Source organism: Zea mays, chromosome 8 (genome assembly GCF_902167145.1).
Source record: "Zea mays cultivar B73 chromosome 8, Zm-B73-REFERENCE-NAM-5.0, whole genome shotgun sequence".
Lineage (NCBI taxonomy): Eukaryota > Viridiplantae > Streptophyta > Magnoliopsida > Poales > Poaceae > Zea > Zea mays.
In genome coordinates this window covers 2,658,372-2,681,773 of record NC_050103.1, presented here as the reverse complement: position 1 = coordinate 2,681,773, position 23,402 = coordinate 2,658,372, and the positions used below count along the sequence as shown (strand labels likewise).

The following is a 23,402-nucleotide window of genomic DNA, read 5'->3' as shown; positions in this document are numbered from 1 at the left end:
GTCTTGAGATCTTCCCAAACAAATGCACCAATTACACTGCTCCTTTGTGTTCTGTTTCCTAAAGAGAAATTAATGGCGACATGCAAACAATTGTATACATAATCTGAAACGTTCATGTATATAGAGTTGTCAGATGTGTATTACACTAATCTCATAATCATATAATTTTATTTATCACAGGTGCTTTGTATATAGAGTTGTCGAAACATGACATATAATTTTATTTATCACAGGTGCTATGGATTCTGGGTATTACACTAATCTCCTAGTCAATGGTGTTCAAGAATCTCAAGCACCTCCTAGTGATGCAAGAGCAGCAGTGAAAGGGAAATGTGCCTTTGGGCCATTTCTAAATATTTTGGTGATTGAGTGCCAACACAAGTGCTTAAATGTGAATCTATGCCCACGGATGAACAAAGTGCAAATCACAAGTAAAGGTATGTTTCTAAGCCTTAGTACATTGGTTTTGAGTACTAATATATTTGTCTAAGTGTTAGAAACAGAGAGAAGAAGAAAAGGAGAATGTTGGCTGTGTACAGCCAACAGGCTGTTTCGGTCTGGGGCACCGGACTGTCCGGTGGTGCACCGGACAGTGTCCGGTGCGCCAGGCTGTCTCGACCGGAAGACGCCGCTCTCGGGAATTTGCCGACGGCGTACGGCTAAAATTCACCGGACTGTCCGGTGTGCACCGGACTGTCCGGTGAGCCAACGGTCGGCAGAGCCAACGGTCGGCCGCGGAATCTGCGCGCGACACGTGGTCTGGCCAACGGTCGGAAGGAGGCACCGGACTGTCCGGTGTGCACCGGACTGTCCGGTGCGCCAGATCTGCAACGGTCGGCTGAAAGCATCTAGGCCCCTGGTTGGTTTTAGTGATTAATGACAACGTAATATTATATGTGACTAACGTGTGTTTTGCAGAGACAAATGGTAAGTTAGGTCGCATGACAGGTAAAAGCACTACAATGTGAAAGCAATCCCGGAGATAAGAACTCGAAGCGACGGCTAAAACAACGGAACAAAAGGTGAAGGTCTACGGAGTCCGAGTGTCAAGGAGATGTGGACACTCGCGATTTAGTTAGGTCTTTTATTCTCTTTTAGCCGTACTATAAAGAGGGGTTGTCGATGAGTAGTTTGACCAAGAGAGTTCTAGTGTAGTGTTGGTGCACAATCACACTCATACACAGTGCTAGGTGTCACTCTAGAACTCACACACAAGTTAGAGCGAAAACCGATTTGAAAATCAGCTGAAAAACAAGACTTAGGGTTTCTGGCTTTGGGGCACCGGACTGTCCGGTGTGCACCGGACTGTCCGGTGCACCCTCTGCCAGGTGGGCCAGGCTGGTCCACGGCAGGGACTCTCCAAGTCACAGAAACCCGAGAGCGCAGCCTTCGGAAATGAATTTTAGTGGCACACCGGACATCGCACCGGACTGTCCGGTGTGCACCGGACAGTGAACTGTTCATTGTCCGGTGCGCCATAAGTCCAACGGCTAGCTGTCAGAACTAGCCGTTGGAAGTAACCGTTGGCGCACCGTTGGCGCACCGGTGGCGCACCGGACTGTCCGGTGCGCCATCGCGCAGCAAGTTTCCTGTAACGGCTAGTTGGTGGGTGAGAGCTATTTATACCCCTTCCACCCACCATATTCAATGTCTTGCACTCCACATTTATTCCAGCACCTTGGTAGAGTATTGCAAGCACCAAAAGCTTAGTGAGGAGATTAGTGAATCATAATCCGCGCTTGTTCCTCATTAGAGCTAGTGAGAGCCACCTAGAGCACACACCACTTGCATTAGACTTCTCTTGGTCAAGCGAAAGTCTATGGCTTGTTACTCTTGGTGATCGGCATCACCTAGACGGCTTGGTGGCGTTGGGAGCTCGGTGATCACCGTGAAGATCTTGTTGGTGACCCGACTCAAGTTTGTAAGCGGTCTCGAGGGATCCACCGCGCCGGAGTGGCAAAGGATCATCTCGTAGTGAGCACTTGGTTCTTGCGAGGACCAAGGGGGAGCGATACCCTTGCGCGGGTGCTCCAACGAGGACTAGTGGAGAGTGCCGACTCTTCGATACCTCGGGAAAAATTGGAGGAGTCTTCTAAACTTTGCTTTACATTCCGCACTTAATTCAAGCTATTTACTTTGTGTATTTGTTTAGCAAGTATTTGAAGCATTGTCTTAGCCTTGTTACATTTCTAGTATTATTTTCTTAGTGCTAGTTGTTGGGGTGAAGTTGGGCTCTTGTTTAGCTCTTGCTTAGGTTTTAATTAGTGTTGATTTTTAGAAAAGCCCAATTCACCCCCCCTCTTGGGCATCGTGATCCTTTCAATTGGTATCAGAGCCTTGTTGCTCATAGATTAGCTTAACCGCTAGAGTTACGATGTCCGGTGGGGATGGACCTCCTCCCGTTTTTGATGGTGACGATTTTCCTTATTGGAAAATTCGTATGGAAGCATACTTAGAGGCTATAGACATCGGTGTCTATAAAGCCGCCACACAAGGGTTCCCCGAACCTAGAGATGCCACAAATCTTGTAGGAGATGAGTTCAATTATGAGAAATGGAATGCGAAGGCCAAAAACACCCTTTTTAGAGGCCTTTGCAAAGATGTGTTCAATAGAGTAAGGAATCATAAAAATGCTCATGATTTGTGGATGGACATTTGTGCTTTACACGAAGGAACTAGAAGTGAACGTGAGGAAAGATACCACATAGCCATGCGAAAGTTAAATTCCTTTGAAATGCTTACTAATGAAAATGCAAATGCTATGTACTCACGACTTAATATTCTTGTAGAGGAAGTCAATGGATTAGGGCTTACTCAAATCTCACAACCGGATGTTGTGAGGAAGATTCTCAGTGTCCTCCCAATAGACAAATATGGACACATTGTCACTGTGCTACATCAAATGGATCTTTCGGTTACCACACCTACACAAATTTTGGGAAAGATCAATGCCCATGAAATGTACATGCACATCAACGACAAAGAAGAATCATCTTCCAAAAGAAAGGATTTGGCTCTCAAAGCAAATCATGAAAGAAAAGGAAAAGCAAAAATACAAGTTGAGGAAGAATCCTCAAGTGATGATGACCTTGATGCAAACATTGCCTTGATGGTAAGGAAGACCACCAAGATGTTGAAGAAGCTAAATAGAGAAGGCATCAAATTTGATTCAAGGAAGAAGAAGTTCTTTTCCAACAAAAGAAAGCCCATTTCTGAGATGGACTGCTACAACTGTGGTGAGCTTGGTCATCTTGCTCATCAATGCAACAAGCCCAAGAAGAACAAGTTCAAGGGCAAGAAAGAAGATGACAGCGATGATGAAAAGAAGGAAAAGAAATTCTTCAAGAGGAAGGATGGGAAGCAAAAGAGGTTCCACAAGAAGAAGAATGGAAAGGCCTATATTGTTGGTGACTGGCTCACCGACGTCGAATCATCAAGCGGATCTTCTTCAAGTGAAGAAGAGGATGATGAAAAAGTTGCGGCCATCGCCGGGGACTTCTCTTCACCACCACCATCGCCATCATCCACTTCTCACCTATGCCTTATGGCTAAGGGTGAACGAAAGGTACAAAATGATATTGATGATGATAGTGATAGTGATAGTGATGAAGAATTTGCTTCACCTTCATATGATGAGTTAGCTGACTTACTTAAAGAATATACTCAAATCATTAGAAAGTCAAAAGCTAAATGTGATAGGTTAAAAAATGAAAATGAATCTTTAAATGCCAAGTATGACATAGTTATAAAGGCTAGTGATGAAATAAAAGAAGAAAATAAAACTATGTCATCAACTGTAAATGAGCTCACAATCTCCCTAAAAGATGCTAAGGAAAAATATGACAAATTAAATGAAGCTAATAGGGAGTTGCAAAATAGACTAGTTAAGATCAAAGAAGACTATACTCAAATTAAATTTGATCATGACAATCTTCTTGTTGAAAATGAACTTTTATCTTGCAAAACACATGAGGCTATTAACCCTGTTGTTAAGCTTGATGTAGCAACCTCATGTGATGATTTGATTCAAGAAGAGCAAACTAGTCTACATGCTGAACTGACTGAAAAAGTTGAAGTCCTGACTTTAGACAACCAAAAATTGAAGAATTATTTGACTGATGCAACTACTAGAGGAAAAGTTGCTATTGAGAACAATGACTTCAACAATGAGTTGGCAGTGGATAATCAAAGGCTTAAGAATGAGGTCAAGAAACTAAAAAGTGAAAATGAACATCTTGCAACAAGTGTGCAAAAGTTCAACAAGGGTCAATACATCCAAAATGAGCTGCTTATGAACACTGTTATGAAAAATAACAAGAGTGGTATTGGATACAATGCTTTTGTGCAAAAGAAAGCTATCACTCAATACAAGCCAAAGCAGACTCACAAGCCTATCAAATGCTTTGAATGTGGAAATGAAGGTCATTTTGCCCACAACTGCAAAGCTAAACCACCAACTCCCTTGCCTAAGCACTCAAGACCATTTGCTTTCAATGCTCACTATGTTCTAAGAAAGGTTGCAAATGGAAAGATTAAGGTTACATTCCTAGGTCCACCAAATAAGAGTAGACCTAGACAAATCTGGGTGGCAAAGTCCTTAATTGAGAGAGTCACTGGTCCTATGCAATATAGGGCTCTCAAAACTCAAGCTTGAATTGTCTGTGAATGTAGGTGAACTACAAGACCGGTGGGAGCCATTGGGTTATTGACAGTGGATGCACACAACATATGACAGGCAACCCACGGATGTTCACCTCATTAGATGAGAATGTTGATGGTCAAGATAAAATCACATTTGGAGACAACTCAAAAGGAAAAGTACAAGGACTTGGCAAGGTGGCAATCTCAAATGACTTATCAATATCAAATGTTCTCTTAGTTGCACCTTTAAGCTTCAATTTATTATCAGTGGGACAACTCTGTGATCTTGGACTTCAATGCTTATTCACTCCATCAGAGGTTATTGTAACAAAAATGGATGATGAATCAATGGTATTCAAGGGATTTAGATACAACAACCTCTACTTAGTGGATTTCACTTCAGAAGATGCAGACTTAAGAACTTGCCTCTTCACCAAAGCTTCTCTTGGATGGCTTTGGCATAGGAGGCTTGCACATGTTGGAATGAGCACACTCAAGAAGGTATTAAAGAAAGATATGGTTAGAGGATTAAAGGATGTGGTGTTTGAAAAAGACAAGCCATGCAGTGCATGTCAAGCTGGAAAGCAAGTTGCTAATACACATCCCACTAAAGCTTTCATGTCAACATCAAGGCCACTGGAACTACTTCATATGGATTTATTTGGACCTACAAATTATGTCAGTGCCGGTGGCAACCTCTACTGTCTAGTGATTGTTGATGACTTCTCAAGATACACTTGGGTGTTCTTTCTCCATGACAAATCTGAAGTTGCATCTATATTCAAGAAGTTTGCCAAGAAAGCACAAAATGAATTTGATTGCAAGATTAAGAAGATCAGAAGTGACAATGGCAAAGAATTTGACAACACCAACATTCATGAGTACTGTGATGAAATTGGGATCAAGCATGAAGTATCTGCCACATATACACCTCAACAAAATGGAGTTGTTGAAAGGAAAAATAGGACCTTGATCACTCTTGCAAGAACAATGATTGATGAGTATAACACACCGGAGAGGTTTTGGGCTGAAGCTGTCAACACTGCTTGCTATGCATCAAACAGGCTATTTCCTCACCGGCTACTTGCGAAGACTCCTTATGAACTGCTAAATGGGAAAAAGCCAGACGTCTCTTTCTTCCGGGTGTTTGGGTGCAAATGCTACATCTACAAAAAACGCCATCATCTAGGGAAGTTTCAAAGACGTTGTGATATTGGTTTTCTTTTGGGTTATTCATTAAAGTCCAAAGCATATCGAGTATTCAACCATGCCACTGGCGTGGTAGAAGAAACATATGATGTGGAATTTGATGAGACTAATGGCTCCCAAGGAGCACTTGAAAATCTTGATGATGTAGGTGATGAGCCACTTAGGGAAGCAATGAAGAACATGCCTATTGGAGCTATCAAACCAAAAGAAGATGAAGAAGAGGTGCAAGTCATTGACAGGCCTTCTTCATCAAATATACCACAAGATGATGAAAAAGATGAGAGGCATGCAAATGAAGATACATTTGTCTCTCATGAACAAGCAAGGGTACAAGCTGAAGATGTTGATGCTCCAGGATCTTCTTCCCAAGTGGTTGACAGGAGAAACTCATCACTACTTCAAGCTCATCCTCAAAACCAAATCATTGGGAGTCCTTCACAAGGGGTTATTACTCGATCACATAAACATGCTAATTTTATTGAACATCACTCTTTTGTTTCTTGTGTTGAGCCTACTTGTATAGATGAGGCGCTACAGGATCCGGACTGGGTGAATGCCATGCATGAAGAACTTAACAACTTCACCCGTAACGAAGTTTGGACCCTGGAGAAGCCCCCACAAGATGCAAGAATCATTGGAACAAAGTGGGTGTTCAGAAACAAACAGGATGATCAAGGTGTGATTGTAAGAAACAAGGCAAGACTTGTCGCAAAAGGATTCTCTCAAGTTGAAGGCTTAGATTTTGGAGAGACCTTTGCACCGGTTGCTCGACTGGAAGCCATCCGTATCCTACTTGCATATGCATCATGTTATGATATAAAACTTTATCAAATGGATGTAAAAAGTGCATTTTTAAATGGCTTCATAAATGAACTTGTATATGTTGAGCAACCGCCTGGATTTGAAGACCCTAGATATCCTAACCATGCTTACAGGTTGTCCAAGGCGCTATATGGGCTAAAGCAAGCTCCAAGGGCTTGGTATGAGCGTCTTCGCGACTTCCTCATCGAAAAGGGCTTCAAAATCGGGACCGTCGACACAACTCTCTTCACCAAGAAACATAACGGTGATATTTTCATTTGTCAAGTATATGTTGATGATATAATCTTTGGCTCGACAAATGACTGTCATTGCAAGGAATTTGGTGAGTTGATGTCGAAGGAGTTCGAGATGTCAATGATTGGTGAGCTAACATACTTCCTCGGCTTTCAAGTCAAGCAAATGAAAGATGGTAACTTTCTCTCTCAAGAGAAGTATACCAAAGACTTGTTGAAAAGATTCAACATGGAGAAGTGCAAACCAATCAAGACCCCCATGCCTACAAATGGACATCTCGACTTAGATGAGGGAGGTAACCCGGTTAATCAAACTCTCTACCGTTCTATGATTGGTAGTTTATTATACCTTACCGCATCTAGGCCCGATATCATGTTTAGTGTCTGCATGTGTGCTAGATTTCAATCTAATCCTAAGAAAGCTCATCTTCGCGCTGTTAAGAGAATTCTTAGGTATCTCAAGCACACCACAAGCGTTGGTCTGTGGTATCCCAAAGGAGCTACTTTTGATTTAATTGGCTATTCCGATTCGGATTATGCCGGTTGCAAAATTGATAGGAAAAGTACTTCTGGGGGATGCCATCTGCTTGGTAGATCACTAGTTTCATGGACATCCAAAAAGCAAAATAGTGTTGCCTTGTCAACTGCCGAAGCGGAATACATTGCCGCAGGTGCTTGTTGCACACAGATTTTATATATGAAACAAACTCTTCTAGACTATGGCGTAGTTCTAGAAAAAGTACCTTTGTTGTGTGATAATGAGAGTGCGGTTAAAATTGCTAATAATCCTGTACAACACTCTCGCACCAAGCACATTGATATCCGTCATCACTTCCTTAGAGATCATGTTGCTAAAGGAGATATTGTTTTAGAAGGAGTGAGATCGGAAGATCAATTAGCGGATATTTTCACTAAGCCTCTTGATAAGACCCGCTTTTGCATGTTGAGGAATGAACTAAATATTCTTGATCTCAGAAATTTTATGTGAAATGTCAAATGGTGTTGTCACTTGCATTGCATATTTAAATTCCTTGTATTGCATCTAGGGCTTGTCTAACCTAGTTGAGATAACCGCCAATAAAGCGAGTGAAAAAGCTTAACTCGGGTCAAACTTGACAAGTCTTAGTTTTAAGCTTTTAGCACTTAAATTCTTACTCTCATGCAATTATTGGTTCTTGAAATATGCATGAGGTACTGCACTTAGGGGGAGTATTCAAAACTCAAATCACTCTTGAAAACCCCTAGTGCAAGCCCAAATGCAAATTTCACCATTTGCCTATTTTCTCTAAAAATTATCTAGCCTATGGCAAAATATTTTGAAAAGTATATGAGGATGCCAATACCTGTCCCAACAAGTGTTATTTTGTGTGATTATAAGTTGGGATTTGGTTTGGTTAGGAGTTATAGAAAAATTCAAAAATTCCCAAACTCCCCTCTGTCTGGGCTCACCGGACAGTCCGGTGTGCACCGGACACTGCACTGTGCAATGTCCGGTGCACCGGCAGCCGCGCGCGAAGTTCCTCTTTTCCTGTGCGCTGTCCGGTGGTTCACCGGACATCTACTGTGCGCTGTCCGGTGTGCACCGGACAGCCACTGTAGACTGTCCGGTGTGCCCATCTCGCGTTTTAAAAAATCGCCCCCAGCCCGACCGAGCCAGGGGCTCTGTCTCATTTCTCTGCCAGCACCCGCGTCCTCAAGCTCTCTGGCGGTTTCCAGCGCCCGCCGTCGACCTCTTCACTCCGGCGGCCTCCATCTCCGGCGGCCTCCATCTCCGGCGACCTGCGCACCTCTTTTGCTCCCCCTAGGTGAGCAGTCCCCTGTTCTCCCTCTCTCTTTCTCTCTTCTCTGTCTGTGAGGCAGTAATCACCACCCTTTTACAAATCTTCTAATTTGTGTGAAATTTTGTGAATCCTGCTGGTGAAATGCTTTGCTCTACCTCCATTATGTATCCTTGCAAACTCTTAGCTCCTTCGGGAGGGCATTCCCACCTCAAATGGCCATATTCCTAAAACCCTAGATCCCCGCACACCACGTGCTCGGTGAAATGCCCAAACCAGCCAAACTTGCTCCAATTGAACCCAAATTTTTCAGGCACCTTCACCACACTTCCAGTAATCTACTTGCCAAATTTCACGCCAATCCGAGATCCCAGGCTTAAATTTAACCAAAATTCTCGTTTTGCACGATCGTTTCCGAGCCGAGTGCCCAAAACCCTATTTCTTCGCCTAAATTCAAACCAAGCACACACTTCACTCATATTGACCTATATAAACCTATTCGTGAAGTATCGGCTCAATCCCATATCGTTTTGTGCCTCAATTTGAATTCCAATCATCCTATGTCTCTATTTGTCCGTCAAACGTCGTTTTCACGGCTTTTGACTTATCGATCGTCCCATCTCGTGCCATATCTCTTTGTGTATGTATTTATTCACATTTCATATGCTTATGACTATGTGACTAATACGTGCTCACCTCTTCTGTCATTTCAGTGACCTTGTGTGACCGTGTGCCGTCTTCCGTTCTGCCTGGATCGTCACCTCCAGTGTGCGCTTTCCAGGTAGACATCTCACTCTTTGCTAAATCTATCGGTCACTTTTGCTCTGTGCTTAGTTTCTCTATCTCATTTGCAGACTTTAGTTCAGGATGCCGCGCACGAAGAATGCGTCGGCATCAGGGGGTGGCGATGACGAGGACCCTCGTCGCCCCTTCAGGCAGGTGAAGGGGAAGACTGTCTTTTTGGAGCAGCAGGAAGGCCGCAAGAAGCGGCGTTCGGACAGAGAGGCTCGTGCAGCAGCAGCAGCAGCAGCCGCTGCACAGGCAGCACTTGGAGATCAGCCGGATGTTCCTTCAGATCAGATTGCTTTCCGTGCTCGTCGTCTCGCCTCCCGGTCTCGCTCCTCCACTCACACCTCCGCTTCCACTCCGCCACCCACTCTGCCTGCCCCAGTCACCCCTATTGCTCCATCCACCTCCACCGCCATACCCACTACCAGTTCCACGCCAGCTTCCACTGCTACCCCTGCTCCCGCTCCCGCTTCTGCTCCACCTGTACCCCCTCCTCGCTTCCGGGAGCGTGACGAGACTGAGGTCCGTCCACTGGTTTCGGATCCTCGTCTGTTTGATCTTCAGCGTGCCACTGCAGCCCGGGTACGTCGGTTCAGGTACGTACCCGTGGAGTCTTGGCTGCCAGCTCAGAGAGACCCAGCAGCAGGAGTTCTTTTCAGCACGCGGATTCAGGAGTCTTTCTTCAGGGCTCAGTTGTCTGCTCAGATTGCGCTGCGTGTGCACCGCCTATTGGATCTTCCAGCCTTCTTGCTAGCAGCCGGTGCTGAGTCTGAGGCACATCTCACCTATTTGCCAGGGCTTCTGTCCTTTCTGACTATCAGCGGCAGATATGTTGAGGAGTGGGTCCGCGTCTTCTATGCCTCTGTTTGGATTGACCCGGATCATCATTGGATGAGGTTCCGCTTTGAGCGCGAGGATGTCACAATCACTGCCGATCAGATCCGACAGCTATTTGGCTTCCCTGAGTCGACGACTCGCCTGCACAGTCTCTGCTACGGCACTTCAGATCCTCCACGTCGCCCTCACGGCGGTGTGGCTCCAGGGACAGCTCACGTCGCGGCTCTGTTCCGCCCGCCCTTCACAGATGGGTCGCGACGTTCTCCCGCAGATTTCACCACAGCAGCAAAGTACTTATATGAGCTTATCAGACGGACTCTCCTGCCTCGGATGGGATACAGGGAGGCTACTACTCATATTCATCTATGGCTCCTTGGTGCCCTGGTATCCCACTCTGAGTTTGATGTTGTTGACTTTCTGATCTGTGAGATTGAGGACACTGTTCTGGATGGGATTCGTGCTCGGCGGCAGCTACCCTATGCTCACTACTTATGCCACATATTTGCGCAGCTGATCCAGCCACCTCGTTTTCAGAGCACCCTTGAGGCCTCACGCCTTGTGTTTGGATCTTACCGTCCTGCTCCCGAGATTCCAGTGCCAGCTTATGCTCCTGTGTTTGACACTCAGGCCGAGGATGCACACTTCGACAGTTTGACACCCAGGGTGCAGCTGCTGCTGATGATGATGATGATGATGATTTTGGGGTTCCTCTTCCGCCTCCTATGCCTCCACGCTCACATGATCATGAGGCTGGGAGTTCCCGTGCTGCCCCTGCTCCTCCTCCAGCTTTGGACCCTGCCCTTGCTACGATTCTTCAGACTCTCACCCAGCAGCAGCAGACTCTTACCCAGCAGCAGCAAACTCTCACCCAGCAGCAGGCTCTCCTGGCAGCCGAGCAGGCCCGTTTATCCGACAGGATGCTCTCGATGTTTCAGAGCATGCAGGACAGGCAGGATGCACTTCAGCAGCAGCTTATTCAGGATAGGGCCGAGAATAGGGCATTCATGGCCCTCATGCTTCAGCATTCTGGTATCTCAGCACCTCCGGTTCAGTCTGCTCCGCCTTCTTCGCTTCACGCTCCAGTGGTGCCTTCGATCTTGTCTGCACCCCCTGCTGTTACCTCTCCGCTCCGGCCGGTCACCTTGGCGTTCACTTCTCCGGTTCTCAGCTCTGTCTGCCCGCAGCCGCTCGTGCCTCCAGCATCTGCTGTTACCACTACCGCTGTGGCAGTATCTGTGACCGCTTCTGTTCCGGTAGCTCCTGCAGCGCTGCCTGCGTCCGAGTCAGTACCAGCTCCAGCTTCTACCGCAGATCCTGGATCCGAGACTGACTCTGACCCTCCGTCGGCGTTTGCTCTGCTACCTCGACCTCGACCGGATGCGCCCCCGCCTCCTCCTCCTGCTTCAGGTGTTTAGGTTCAGGTCCCTTTTGGTGTTTGACGCCAAAGGGGGAGAGATATGAGTTGTGAGAGCTAGGGGGAGTTAGAGAGTTAGTAGAGAGTCAGAGTCATTTTGGTGTAATATATGTGCCTGCTACTCTCTGTACTAGCTTGATGTTGTTGGCTCACAAACTCGTCATATACTCTCGTTGCTTATGGTTGACTGTGTGTATTACGTTTTCACCTTATATCATATCACCAGTCTTCTAGCTCTTGTTTCATTAATTTACTTTCTCTTTTATATGAACAAGAATCTTATGATGTGTATGCGCTCACTCTTATTATTATGGTACACATTCCTTCTGTCAAAAATTACTGAGTATAACTAACCATTCTTTCTATTGACAGAATTTTCAAAACAAACTACTCTCACAAAACTTGTAGGGTTGTCATCAATCACCAAAAAGGGGGAGATTGAAAGCATCTAGGCCCCTGGTTGGTTTTAGTGATTAATGACAACGTAATATTATATGTGACTAACGTGTGTTTTGCAGAGACAAATGGTAAGTTAGGTCGCATGACAGGTAAAAGCACTACAATGTGAAAGCAATCCCGGAGATAAGAACTCGAAGCGACGGCTAAAACAACGGAACAAAAGGTGAAGGTCTACGGAGTCCGAGTGTCAAGGAGATGTGGACACTCGCGATTTAGTTAGGTCTTTTATTCTCTTTTAGCCGTACTATAAAGAGGGGTTGTCGATGAGTAGTTTGACCAAGAGAGTTCTAGTGTAGTGTTGGTGCACAATCACACTCATACACAGTGCTAGGTGTCACTCTAGAACTCACACACAAGTTAGAGCGAAAACCGATTTGAAAATCAGCTGAAAAACAAGACTTAGGGTTTCTGGCTTTGGGGCACCGGACTGTCCGGTGTGCACCGGACTGTCCGGTGCACCCTCTGCCAGGTGGGCCAGGCTGGTCCACGGCAGGGACTCTCCAAGTCACAGAAACCCGAGAACGCAGCCTTCGGAAATGAATTTTAGTGGCACACCGGACATCGCACCGGACTGTCCGGTGTGCACCGGACAGTGAACTGTTCATTGTCCGGTGCGCCATAAGTCCAACGGCTAGCTGTCAGAACTAGCCGTTGGAAGTAACCGTTGGCGCACCGTTGGCGCACCGGTGGCGCACCGGACTGTCCGGTGCGCCATCGCGCAGCAAGTTTCCTGTAACGGCTAGTTGGTGGGTGAGAGCTATTTATACCCCTTCCACCCACCATATTCAATGTCTTGCACTCCACATTTATTCCAGCACCTTGGTAGAGTATTGCAAGCACCAAAAGCTTAGTGAGGAGATTAGTGAATCATAATCCGCGCTTGTTCCTCATTAGAGCTAGTGAGAGCCACCTAGAGCACACACCACTTGCATTAGACTTCTCTTGGTCAAGCGAAAGTCTATGGCTTGTTACTCTTGGTGATCGGCATCACCTAGACGGCTTGGTGGCGTTGGGAGCTCGGTGATCACCGTGAAGATCTTGTTGGTGACCCGACTCAAGTTTGTAAGCGGTCTCGAGGGATCCACCGCGCCGGAGTGGCAAAGGATCATCTCGTAGTGAGCACTTGGTTCTTGCGAGGACCAAGGGGGAGCGATACCCTTGCGCGGGTGCTCCAACGAGGACTAGTGGAGAGTGCCGACTCTTCGATACCTCGGGAAAAATTGGAGGAGTCTTCTAAACTTTGCTTTACATTCCGCACTTAATTCAAGCTATTTACTTTGTGTATTTGTTTAGCAAGTATTTGAAGCATTGTCTTAGCCTTGTTACATTTCTAGTATTATTTTCTTAGTGCTAGTTGTTGGGGTGAAGTTGGGCTCTTGTTTAGCTCTTGCTTAGGTTTTAATTAGTGTTGATTTTTAGAAAAGCCCAATTCACCCCCCCTCTTGGGCATCGTGATCCTTTCATCGGCAACGGTCGGCTGCGCCTGTTAAGGAAAGAAATCGGGCACCGGACAGTGTCCGGTGTGCACCGGACTGTCCGGTGCGCCCGACGACAGAAGGCAAGGATGGCCTTCCAGATTTGCTCTCAACGGCTCCTAGCTGCCTTGGGGCTATAAAAGGGACCCCTAGGCGCATGGAGGAGTACACCAAGCAACCTTAGAGCATTCTTGATCATCCACACTCAATCTTTGCGCATTCGTTTGTCATTCTCAGTGATTCGAGCTCGTTCTAGTGTGAACTTTGAGATAGTCTTTTGAGCTCGTTTCTTGGCCGTGTGTGTGCGCATTTCGCTGTGGTTTTGTGTGGGTTGCTTCCCTCCCTTACTCCGTGTTTCTTTGTGAAATTCAATTGTAAGGGCGAGAGACTCCAAGTTGTGGAGATTCCTCGCAAACAGGAAAAGATCAAAGTAAAGAAGAACACCGTGGTATTCAAGTTGATCATTGGATCACTTGAGAGGAGTTGAGTGCAACTCTCGTCCGTTGGGACGCCACAACGTGGAGTAGGCAAGTTTTGTACTTGGCCGAACCACGGGATAACCACCGTGTCATCTCTGTGATTGATTTCTTGTGGTTATTGTGTTTTGACTCCTCTCTAGCCACTTGGCAGTTATTGTGCTAACGATTAACCAAGATTTTTGTGGCTATAAGTTTAAGTTTTACAGGATCACCTATTCACCCCCCCCCCTCTAGGTGCTCTCAATTGGTATCAGAGCCGTTCTCTTCAAGAAAGGGACTAACCGCCCGAAGAGATGGATCCTAAGGGGAAGGGAATCGTGATCAACGATAAGGAGAAGGAGTCCTTCGTCAACGAGCCAAAGGATGACAAGTCCAACGACTCGGGCTCGGGTCATAGACGAAAAGATGGGAAGAAGAAGAAGACAAGGCGCATCAAGGAGATTGTTTACTACGACAGCGATGAATCTTACTCTTCCCAAAAGGACGACGACAACGACTACAGGAAGACGGTCAATTCGAACTTTTCATTTGACTATTCTCGTATTCCACATAATTCGAATTCGCATTTGCTTTCCATTCCTCTTGGCAAACCTCCACACTTCGATGGGGAGGACTACGGATTTTGGAGTCACAAAATGCGTAGTCACTTATTCTCTCTTCATCCAAGCATATGGGAGATTGTAGAGAATGGAATGAAATTTGATAGCTCGGATAGTCCTATGCTTATAAATGAACAAATCCATAGAAATGCACAAGCTACTACTGTTCTTTTAGCATCTTTGTGCAGGGAAGAATACAATAAGGTGAGCGGCTTGGACAATGCCAAGCAGATATGGGACACCCTCAAGATCTCTCACGAGGGCAACGACGTCACCATGCTCACCAAGATGGAGTTGGTGGAGGGCGAACTTGGAAGATTTGCTATGATAAGGGGGGAGGAGCCAACCCAAACATACAACCGGCTCAAAACCCTTGTCAACAAGATAAGGAGCTATGGAAGCACGCGATGGACGGACCACGACGTCGTCCGCCTAATGTTAAGGTCCTTTACCGTTCTTGATCCTCATTTGGTGAATAATGTTCGTGAGAATCCCAGGTACACCAAAATGTCGCCCGAAGAAGTTCTTGGGAAGTTCGTAAGCGGGCGAATGATGATCAAGGAGGCAAGATACGTGGACGACGCGTTGAACGGTCCTATTCATGAGCCTCAACCCATTGCTCTCAAGGCAACAAGGAGCAAGGAGGCGCTACCAAGCAAGGTGGCGCAAGTTGAGGCGGCCGGGCTAAATAATGAGGAGATGGCCCTCATCATTAAGCGCTTCAAGACGGCGCTTAAAGGTCGCAAGGGACAGCCAAGCAAGACCAAGACAAAGGAGAAGCGCTCATGCTTCAAATGTGGTAAGATCGGTCATTTCATTGCTAACTGTCCCGATAATGAAAGTGACCAGGAAAAAGGGGACAAGAGGGAAAAGAAGAAGCATTACAAGAAGGCCAAGGGCGAGGCACATATCGGAAAGGAGTGGGATTCGGATTGCTCCTCCTCCGACTCCGACAATGAAGGACTCGCCGCCACCGCCTTCAACAAGTCATCTCTCTTCCCCAACGAGCATCACACTTGTCTCATGGCAAGAGAGAAGAAGGTAAGTACTCGAGATTCCACTTATGCTTCTTCTAGTGATGATGAGTCTAGCGATGAGGAAATAGATTACTCTAGCTTGTTCAAGGGATTGGATAGAAATAAGACTGATAAAATCAATGAATTGATTGATGCCTTGAATGAGAAGGATAAACTCTTAGAGAAACAAGAGGATTTATTGTATGAAGAGCATGATAAATTTGTAGAAGCTCAAAGATCTCATGCTTTAGAAGTTAAAAGAAATGAAGTGCTTTCTAGTGAACTATCTTCTTGTCATGAAACCATTGCTACTTTAAAGAGTGTTAATGATGACTTAAATGCTAAACTAGAAGTAGCTAGTAAATCTAATTCTTGTGTAGAACATGTTAAGATTTGCACTAGGTGTAAAGATTTCGATGTTGATGCTTGTAGTGATCATTTAGTTTCAATTTCTAAATTAACTGAGGAATTGGCTAGTCTTAATGCCCAACTTAAGACTAGCAAGAATGAATTTGATAAACTAAAATTTGCAAGGGATGCCTACACGATCGGTAGACACCCCTCAATTAAGGATGGACTTGGCTTCAAGAGGGAAGCCAAGAACTTAACAAGCCATAAGGCTCCCATTTCCGCTAAGGAGAAAGGGAAGGCCCCTATGGCAACTAGTGCTAAAAAGAACCATGCCTTTTTGTATCATGATAGGAGACAAACTAGAAATGCTTATAGGAGTTTTAATACGTACGATGATTTTTCTCACGCTATGTTTGCTTCTAGTTCTTCATATGTGCATGATAGAAATGTTGGTAGAAGGGATGTTGTTCATAATATGCCTAGGAGAAATGTTGTTAATATTCCTAGGAAAGTTAATGAGCCTTCTACAATATATCATGCTTTGAATGCTTCCTTTGCAATTTGTAGAAAGAATAGAAAGGTAATTGCTAGGAAGTTAGGGGCAAAATGCAAGGATGATAAAACTTGCATTTGGGTCCCTAAGGAAATTGTGACTAACCTTATAGGACCCAACAAGAGTTGGGTACCTAAGTCCCAAGCCTAAATTTGCCTTGCAGGTTTATGCATCCGGGGGTTCAAGCTGGATTATCGACAGCGGATGCACAAACCATATGACGGGGGAGAAGAAAATGTTCACCTCCTACGTCAAGAATAAGGATTCCCAAGATTCAATCATATTCGGTGATGGGAATCAAGGCAAGGTAAAAGGGTTAGGTAAAATTGCAATTTCTAATGAGCACTCTATCTCTAATGTGTTTTTAGTAGAGTCTCTTGGTTATAATTTGCTATCTGTTAGTCAATTATGCAACATGGGGTATAACTGTCTATTTACAAATGTAGATGTGTCTGTCTTTAGAAGAAGCGATGGTTCACTAGATTTTAAGGGTGTATTAGACGGCAAAGTTTATTTAGTTGATTTTGCAAAAGAAGAGGCTGGTCTAGATGCATGCTTAATAGCTAAGACTAGCATGGGTTGGCTGTGGCATCGCCGCTTAGCACATGTGGGGATGAAGAACCTTCACAAGCTTCTAAAGGGAGAACACGTGATAGGTTTGACTAACGTTCAATTCGAAAAAGATAGACCTTGTGCAGCTTGTCAAGCAGGTAAACAAGTGGGAGGAGCGCATCACAGCAAGAATGTGATGACCACTTCAAGACCGCTGGAGCTGCTGCATATGGACCTCTTCGGACCCGTCGCCTATCTGAGCATAGGAGGGAGTAAGTATGGTCTAGTTATTGTTGATGACTTTTCCCGCTTCACTTGGGTGTTCTTTTTGCAGGATAAGTCTGAAACCCAAGGGACCCTCAAGCGCTTCCTCAGGAGAGCTCAAAATGAGTTTGAGCTCAAGGTGAAGAAGATAAGGAGCGACAACGGGTCCGAGTTCAAGAACCTTCAAGTGGAGGAGTTCCTTGAGGAGGAAGGGATCAAGCACGAGTTCTCCGCTCCCTACACACCACAGCAAAATGGCGTGGTAGAGAGGAAGAACAGGACGCTCATCGATATGGTGAGGACGATGCTAGGAGAGTTCAAGACCCCCGAGTGCTTTTGGACGGAAGCCGTGAACACGGCTTGCCACGCCATCAACAGGGTCTACCTTCATCGCCTCCTAAAGAAGACGTCGTATGAGCTACTAACCGATGAAGAAGATGTTCCGACGGCCGCTATACGAACCATGGCGATTGGAGAAGTTCGGCCACAGGAACAAGATAAACGAGATCAACCTTCTTCCTCAACTATGGTGCATCCCCCAACTCAAGACGATGAACAAGTTCATCAACAGGAGGCGTGTGATCAAGGGGGAGCACAAGATGATCATGTGATGGAGGAAGAAGCGGAACCGGCACCTCCAACCCAAGTTCGAGCGATGATACAAAGGGATCATCCCGTCGACCAAATTCTGGGTGTCATTAGCAAGGGAGTAACTACTCGGTCTCGATTAGTTAATTTTTGTGAACATTACTCCTTTGTCTCTTCTATTGAGCCTTTCAGGGTAGAGGAGGCCTTGCTAGATCCGGATTGGGTGTTGGCCATGCAGGAGGAACTTAACAACTTCAAGCGCAATGAAGTTTGGACGCTGGTGCCTCGTCCCAAGCAAAATGTTGTGGGAACCAAGTGGGTGTTTCGCAACAAACAGGACGAGCACGGGGTGGTGACGAGGAACAAGGCTCGACTTGTGGCAAAAGGTTATGCCCAAGTCGCAGGTTTGGACTTTGAGGAGACATTTGCTCCTGTGGCTAGGCTAGAATCAATTCGTATCTTGCTAGCATATGCCGCTCACCATTCTTTCAGGTTGTACCAAATGGATGTGAAGAGCGCCTTCCTCAACGGGCCAATCAAGGAGGAGGTGTACGTAGAGCAACCCCCTGGCTTCGAGGATGAACGGTACCCCGACCACGTGTGTAAGCTCTCTAAGGCGCTCTATGGACTTAAGCAAGCCCCAAGAGCATGGTATGAATGCCTTAGAGACTTTCTAATTGTTAATGCTTTCAAGGTTGGGAAAGCCGATCCAACTCTTTTTACAAAGACATATGATGGTGATTTATTTGTGTGCCAAATTTATGTCGATGACATAATATTTGGTTCTACTAATCAAAAGTCTTGTGAAGAGTTTAGCAGGGTAATGACGCAGAAATTCGAGATGTCAATGATGGGCGAGTTGAACTACTTCCTTGGGTTCCAAGTGAAGCAACTCAAGGACGGCACCTTCATCTCCCAAACGAAGTACACGCAAGACTTGCTAAAGCGGTTTGGGATGAAGGACGCCAAGCCTGCAAAGACTCCGATGGGAACCGACGGACACACCGACCTCAACAAAGGAGGTAAGTCTGTTGATCAAAAAGCATACAGGTCAATGATAGGGTCTTTACTTTACTTATGTGCTAGTAGACCGGATATTATGCTTAGCGTATGCATGTGTGCTAGATTTCAATCCGATCCTAAGGAGTGTCACTTAGTGGCTGTGAAGCGAATTCTTAGATATTTGGTTGCTACGCCTTGCTTCGGGCTCTGGTATCCAAAGGGGTCTACCTTTGACTTAGTTGGATACTCAGATTCCGACTATGCTGGATGTAAGGTCGATAGGAAGAGTACATCGGGGACGTGCCAATTCTTAGGAAGGTCCCTGGTGTCATGGAACTCTAAGAAACAAACTTCCGTTGCCCTATCCACCGCTGAGGCCGAGTATGTTGCCGCAGGACAGTGTTGCGCGCAACTACTTTGGATGAGGCAAACCCTAAGGGACTTTGGCTACAATCTGAGCAAAGTCCCACTCCTATGTGATAATGAGAGTGCTATCCGTATGGCGGAAAATCCTGTTGAGCACAGCCGCACAAAGCACATTGACATCCGGCATCACTTTTTGAGAGACCACCAGCAAAAGGGGGATATCGAAGTGTTTCATGTTAGCACCGAGAACCAGCTAGCCGATATCTTTACCAAGCCTCTAGATGAGAAGACCTTTTGCAGGCTGCGTAGTGAGCTAAATGTCTTAGATTCGCGGAACTTGGATTGAATTGTAGCATACATGTGTTTATGCCTATGATCATGTTCATTCTGCATTTTGTTGCTTATTGTGGTGCTCAAGTTGTACAAACATTCCCTGGACCTCACAAGTCCTTGTGTAAGTGATGCACATATTTAGGGGGAGTTATGTTACAACTTGACCCTTTGAGACTAACCATATGCTTGAGTTGCTTGATTTAGTCTCGAAGGAAAATTGAAAGGGAAAAGGTGGACTTGGACCATGAAAGACTTCCACTGCACTCCGATGAGAGGGTAACTTATTCCAAGTTCATCTCATGAACTCTTATTGCCAGTTGCTCTTATTGAAGATTTTGGTAAAGCAATGGGGTTAAAGGGCCAAGATTGATCCCGTTTTGGTGCTTGATGCCAAAGGGGGAGAAAATAAAGGCCAAAGTGAAAAGTGAAAAATGGATCAGCTACCACTTGAGAGATTTTGAAAATAGTAGAATAGAGCTTTTGGTTTATTCAAAACTCTTGCATTGTCTCTTTCGTCAAAAGTTGGCTACTTGTGGGGAAAAGTAGTAATTATGGGAAAAAGGGGGAGTTTTTGAAATCTTTGATCAATCTCTTTTGAAATGACTCTTTATGCTTCAACATGTGTGTTTGACTTAGAGATAGAGATTTGAGTTTGATTTGCAAAAACAAACCAAGTGGTGGCAAAGGATGATCCATATATGCCAAAAATGAATCAAAATAGATTTGAGTTCTATTTGAAGTGATTTTGCACTTGTTCTAGTTGCTTTATGTTGTGTTGGCATAAATCACCAAAAAGGGGGAGATTGAAAGGGAAATGTGCCTTTGGGCCATTTCTAAATATTTTGGTGATTGAGTGCCAACACAAGTGCTTAAATGTGAATCTATGCCCACAGATGAACAAAGTGCAAATCACAAGTAAAGGTATGTTTCTAAGCCTTAGTACATTGGTTTTGAGTACTAATATATTTGTCTAAGTGTTAGAAACAGAGAGAAGAAGAAAAGGAGAATGTTGGCTGTGTACAGCCAACAGGCTGTTTCGGTCTGGGGCACCGGACTGTCCGGTGGTGCACCGGACAGTGTCCGGTGCGCCAGGCTGTCTCGACCGGAAGACGCCGCTCTCGGGAATTTGCCGACGGCGTACGGCTAAAATTCACCGGACTGTCCGGTGTGCACCGGACTGTCCGGTGAGCCAACGGTCGGTAGAGCCAACGGTCGGCCGCGGAATCTGCGCGCAACACGTGGTCTGGCCAACGGTCGGAAGGAGGCACCGGACTGTCCGGTGCGCCAGATCTGCAACGGTCGGCAACGGTCGGCTGCGCCTGTTAAGGAAAGAAATCGGGCACCGGACAGTGTCCGGTGTGCACCGGACTGTCCGGTGCGCCCGACGACAGAAGGCAAGGATGGCCTTCCAGATTTGCTCTCAACGGCTCCTAGCTGCCTTGGGGCTATAAAAGGGACCCCTAGGCGCATGGAGGAGTACACCAAGCAACCTTAGAGCATTCTTGATCATCCACACTCAATCTTTGCGCATTCGTTTGTCATTCTCAGTGATTCGAGCTCGTTCTAGTGTGAACTTTGAGATAGTCTTTTGAGCTCGTTTCTTGGCCGTGTGTGTGCGCATTTCGCTGTGGTTTTGTGTGGGTTGCTTCCCTCCCTTACTCCGTGTTTCTTTGTGAAATTCAATTGTAAGGGCGAGAGACTCCAAGTTGTGGAGATTCCTCGCAAACGGGAAAAGATCAAAGTAAAGAAGAACACAGTGGTATTCAAGTTGATCATTGGATCACTTGAGAGGAGTTGAGTGCAACTCTCGTCCGTTGGGACGCCACAACGTGGAGTAGGCAAGTTTTGTACTTGGCCGAACCACGGGATAACCACCGTGTCATCTCTGTGATTGATTTCTTGTGGTTATTGTGTTTTGACTCCTCTCTAGCCACTTGGCAGTTATTGTGCTAACGATTAACCAAGATTTTTGTGGCTATAAGTTTAAGTTTTACAGGATCACCTATTCACCCCCCCCCCCTCTAGGTGCTCTCAAGCAGCCAAGAGTTGTCAGGGTAGAAGCAAAAATTTTAGAGATGATGAAGACATTCTTCTTGTGTCAGCTTGGCTAAATGTGGGCATGGATCCTATTCAAGGAGTTGATCAAAGACATGGCACACTGTGGACAAGGATACATGATTATTTCAATGCAAACAAGATGTTCGACTCAAATCGTTCTGAAGGATCTTTAATGAATCGTTGGTCTAGTATACAACATGATGTTAATCTGTTTTGTGGATGTCTGTCTAGGATTGAGGCTAGGAACCACAGTGGGTGGTCAATTGATGACAAGGTTTTTATTTAACTTTGAACATTATAAGTATTTGTTCTGTATGAAAAGCTGAGATAACTTTATATTCATGTTTATTTTGGTTTGATATTTGTAGATCGCAAATGCATGTGCAATGTTCAAGGCCGAAGATCCGAAGGAAAGGAAATTTTCATTCCTGCATTGCTGGAAAATCTTGAAGGACAAGCCAAAGTGGATGGATAGACGGAAGGAAATTGGAAGTGCAAAAAAATCAAGCAATAAGAAACAGAAGACAACGACAAATTCTTCTCCAGCATCAGTTGCTGCTGCTATTGCCATAGATGCCCCTTTGGGAGGTGTTGATCATGAAGAACCGTCAGGAAGACCCGACGGTAAGAAGAAGGAGAAACAGAAACTCCGGCAATGTTCGACCATGGAAGCAGTAGACTATCTAATTGCAAAGAAGAAAGAATCTGACATTCAGAAAGAATTGAAGAAAGAGGAGAGGTGCAACAAAGCCTTTGCTCTACAGGAAGAAAGGCTCAAATTGGAGAAAGAAAAATTTGCGTTCCAAAGACAGTTAGAAGAGGATAGAATTATTGATTTGGACCTGAGCAACATGAACTACAAGCAACAACAATATTATGAAGATCGTCAGAACGAGATTCTTGCAAGACGTCTGAATGTCTAGAGTTGTCTAGTTATAGTTATAGTGTCCCTGATAATTTTTCTAGATTCTTGTCATTGTTTCCTTCCCATCGTTATATTATTTGTGTCGCCTGGGAGAATATGGTGCTGAATCAATAATATATTTAGAGACTTATCTATCTTTTTTATAGCTCTCAATACTTCATATTTAACTAGTATTATACCTAATCTGTCCCATGCCAATCGAATCAACAGGGATGAATCCTACATTGGTGAGATGCTGGTGGAAATTGCTCATATTATTTGTTGGTAATTTTTCAAGACTAGACAGTTTTTTGAACCAAAGCGGATTTTGGAACTGGAAGGCATATGTGGACCAGAACACTTATGTGCAGATTGAAGTGGATTTTTGCCAGACAAATCTCTCTGCTTGCATGATTGAAGTGCATATGTGGCCCAATACACTTATATGCTCTTATTCCTCATTGCCATCTCATTTCTAAAGTTGGAAAGATTGAACTGTACCTTGCTCTGAACTTTTTTCCTTCTTTGTTTTCTTATTGTTGCAGGGAGGCAATCCTTTGGATTTCAAAATGTAGTCGATCCAATTCATGCATATGCTGCCAAAGCTGTTACTGAACAACTAGACCAAAATGAGAACCTTGTATCAGTGAATGCAGATGTCTGCAATTTCTGGGAAAAGG

General features: G+C 45.2%; 1 protein-coding gene across 1 annotated transcript; it reads left to right on the top strand.

The window, feature by feature from the left end:
* The first annotated feature begins 238 nt into the window (after positions 1–238).
* Positions 239–22,792, top strand: LOC103634658 (glutathione S-transferase T2-like). Its single transcript, XM_023300830.1, has 5 exons — positions 239–313; positions 7,128–7,142; positions 14,185–14,188; positions 21,797–22,092; positions 22,187–22,792. The coding sequence occupies exons 1-5, from the start codon at positions 239–241 to the stop codon at positions 22,739–22,741; spliced, it is 945 nt and encodes a 314-aa protein (XP_023156598.1). The 3' UTR covers positions 22,742–22,792.
* The last annotated feature ends 610 nt before the right edge of the window (positions 22,793–23,402 follow it).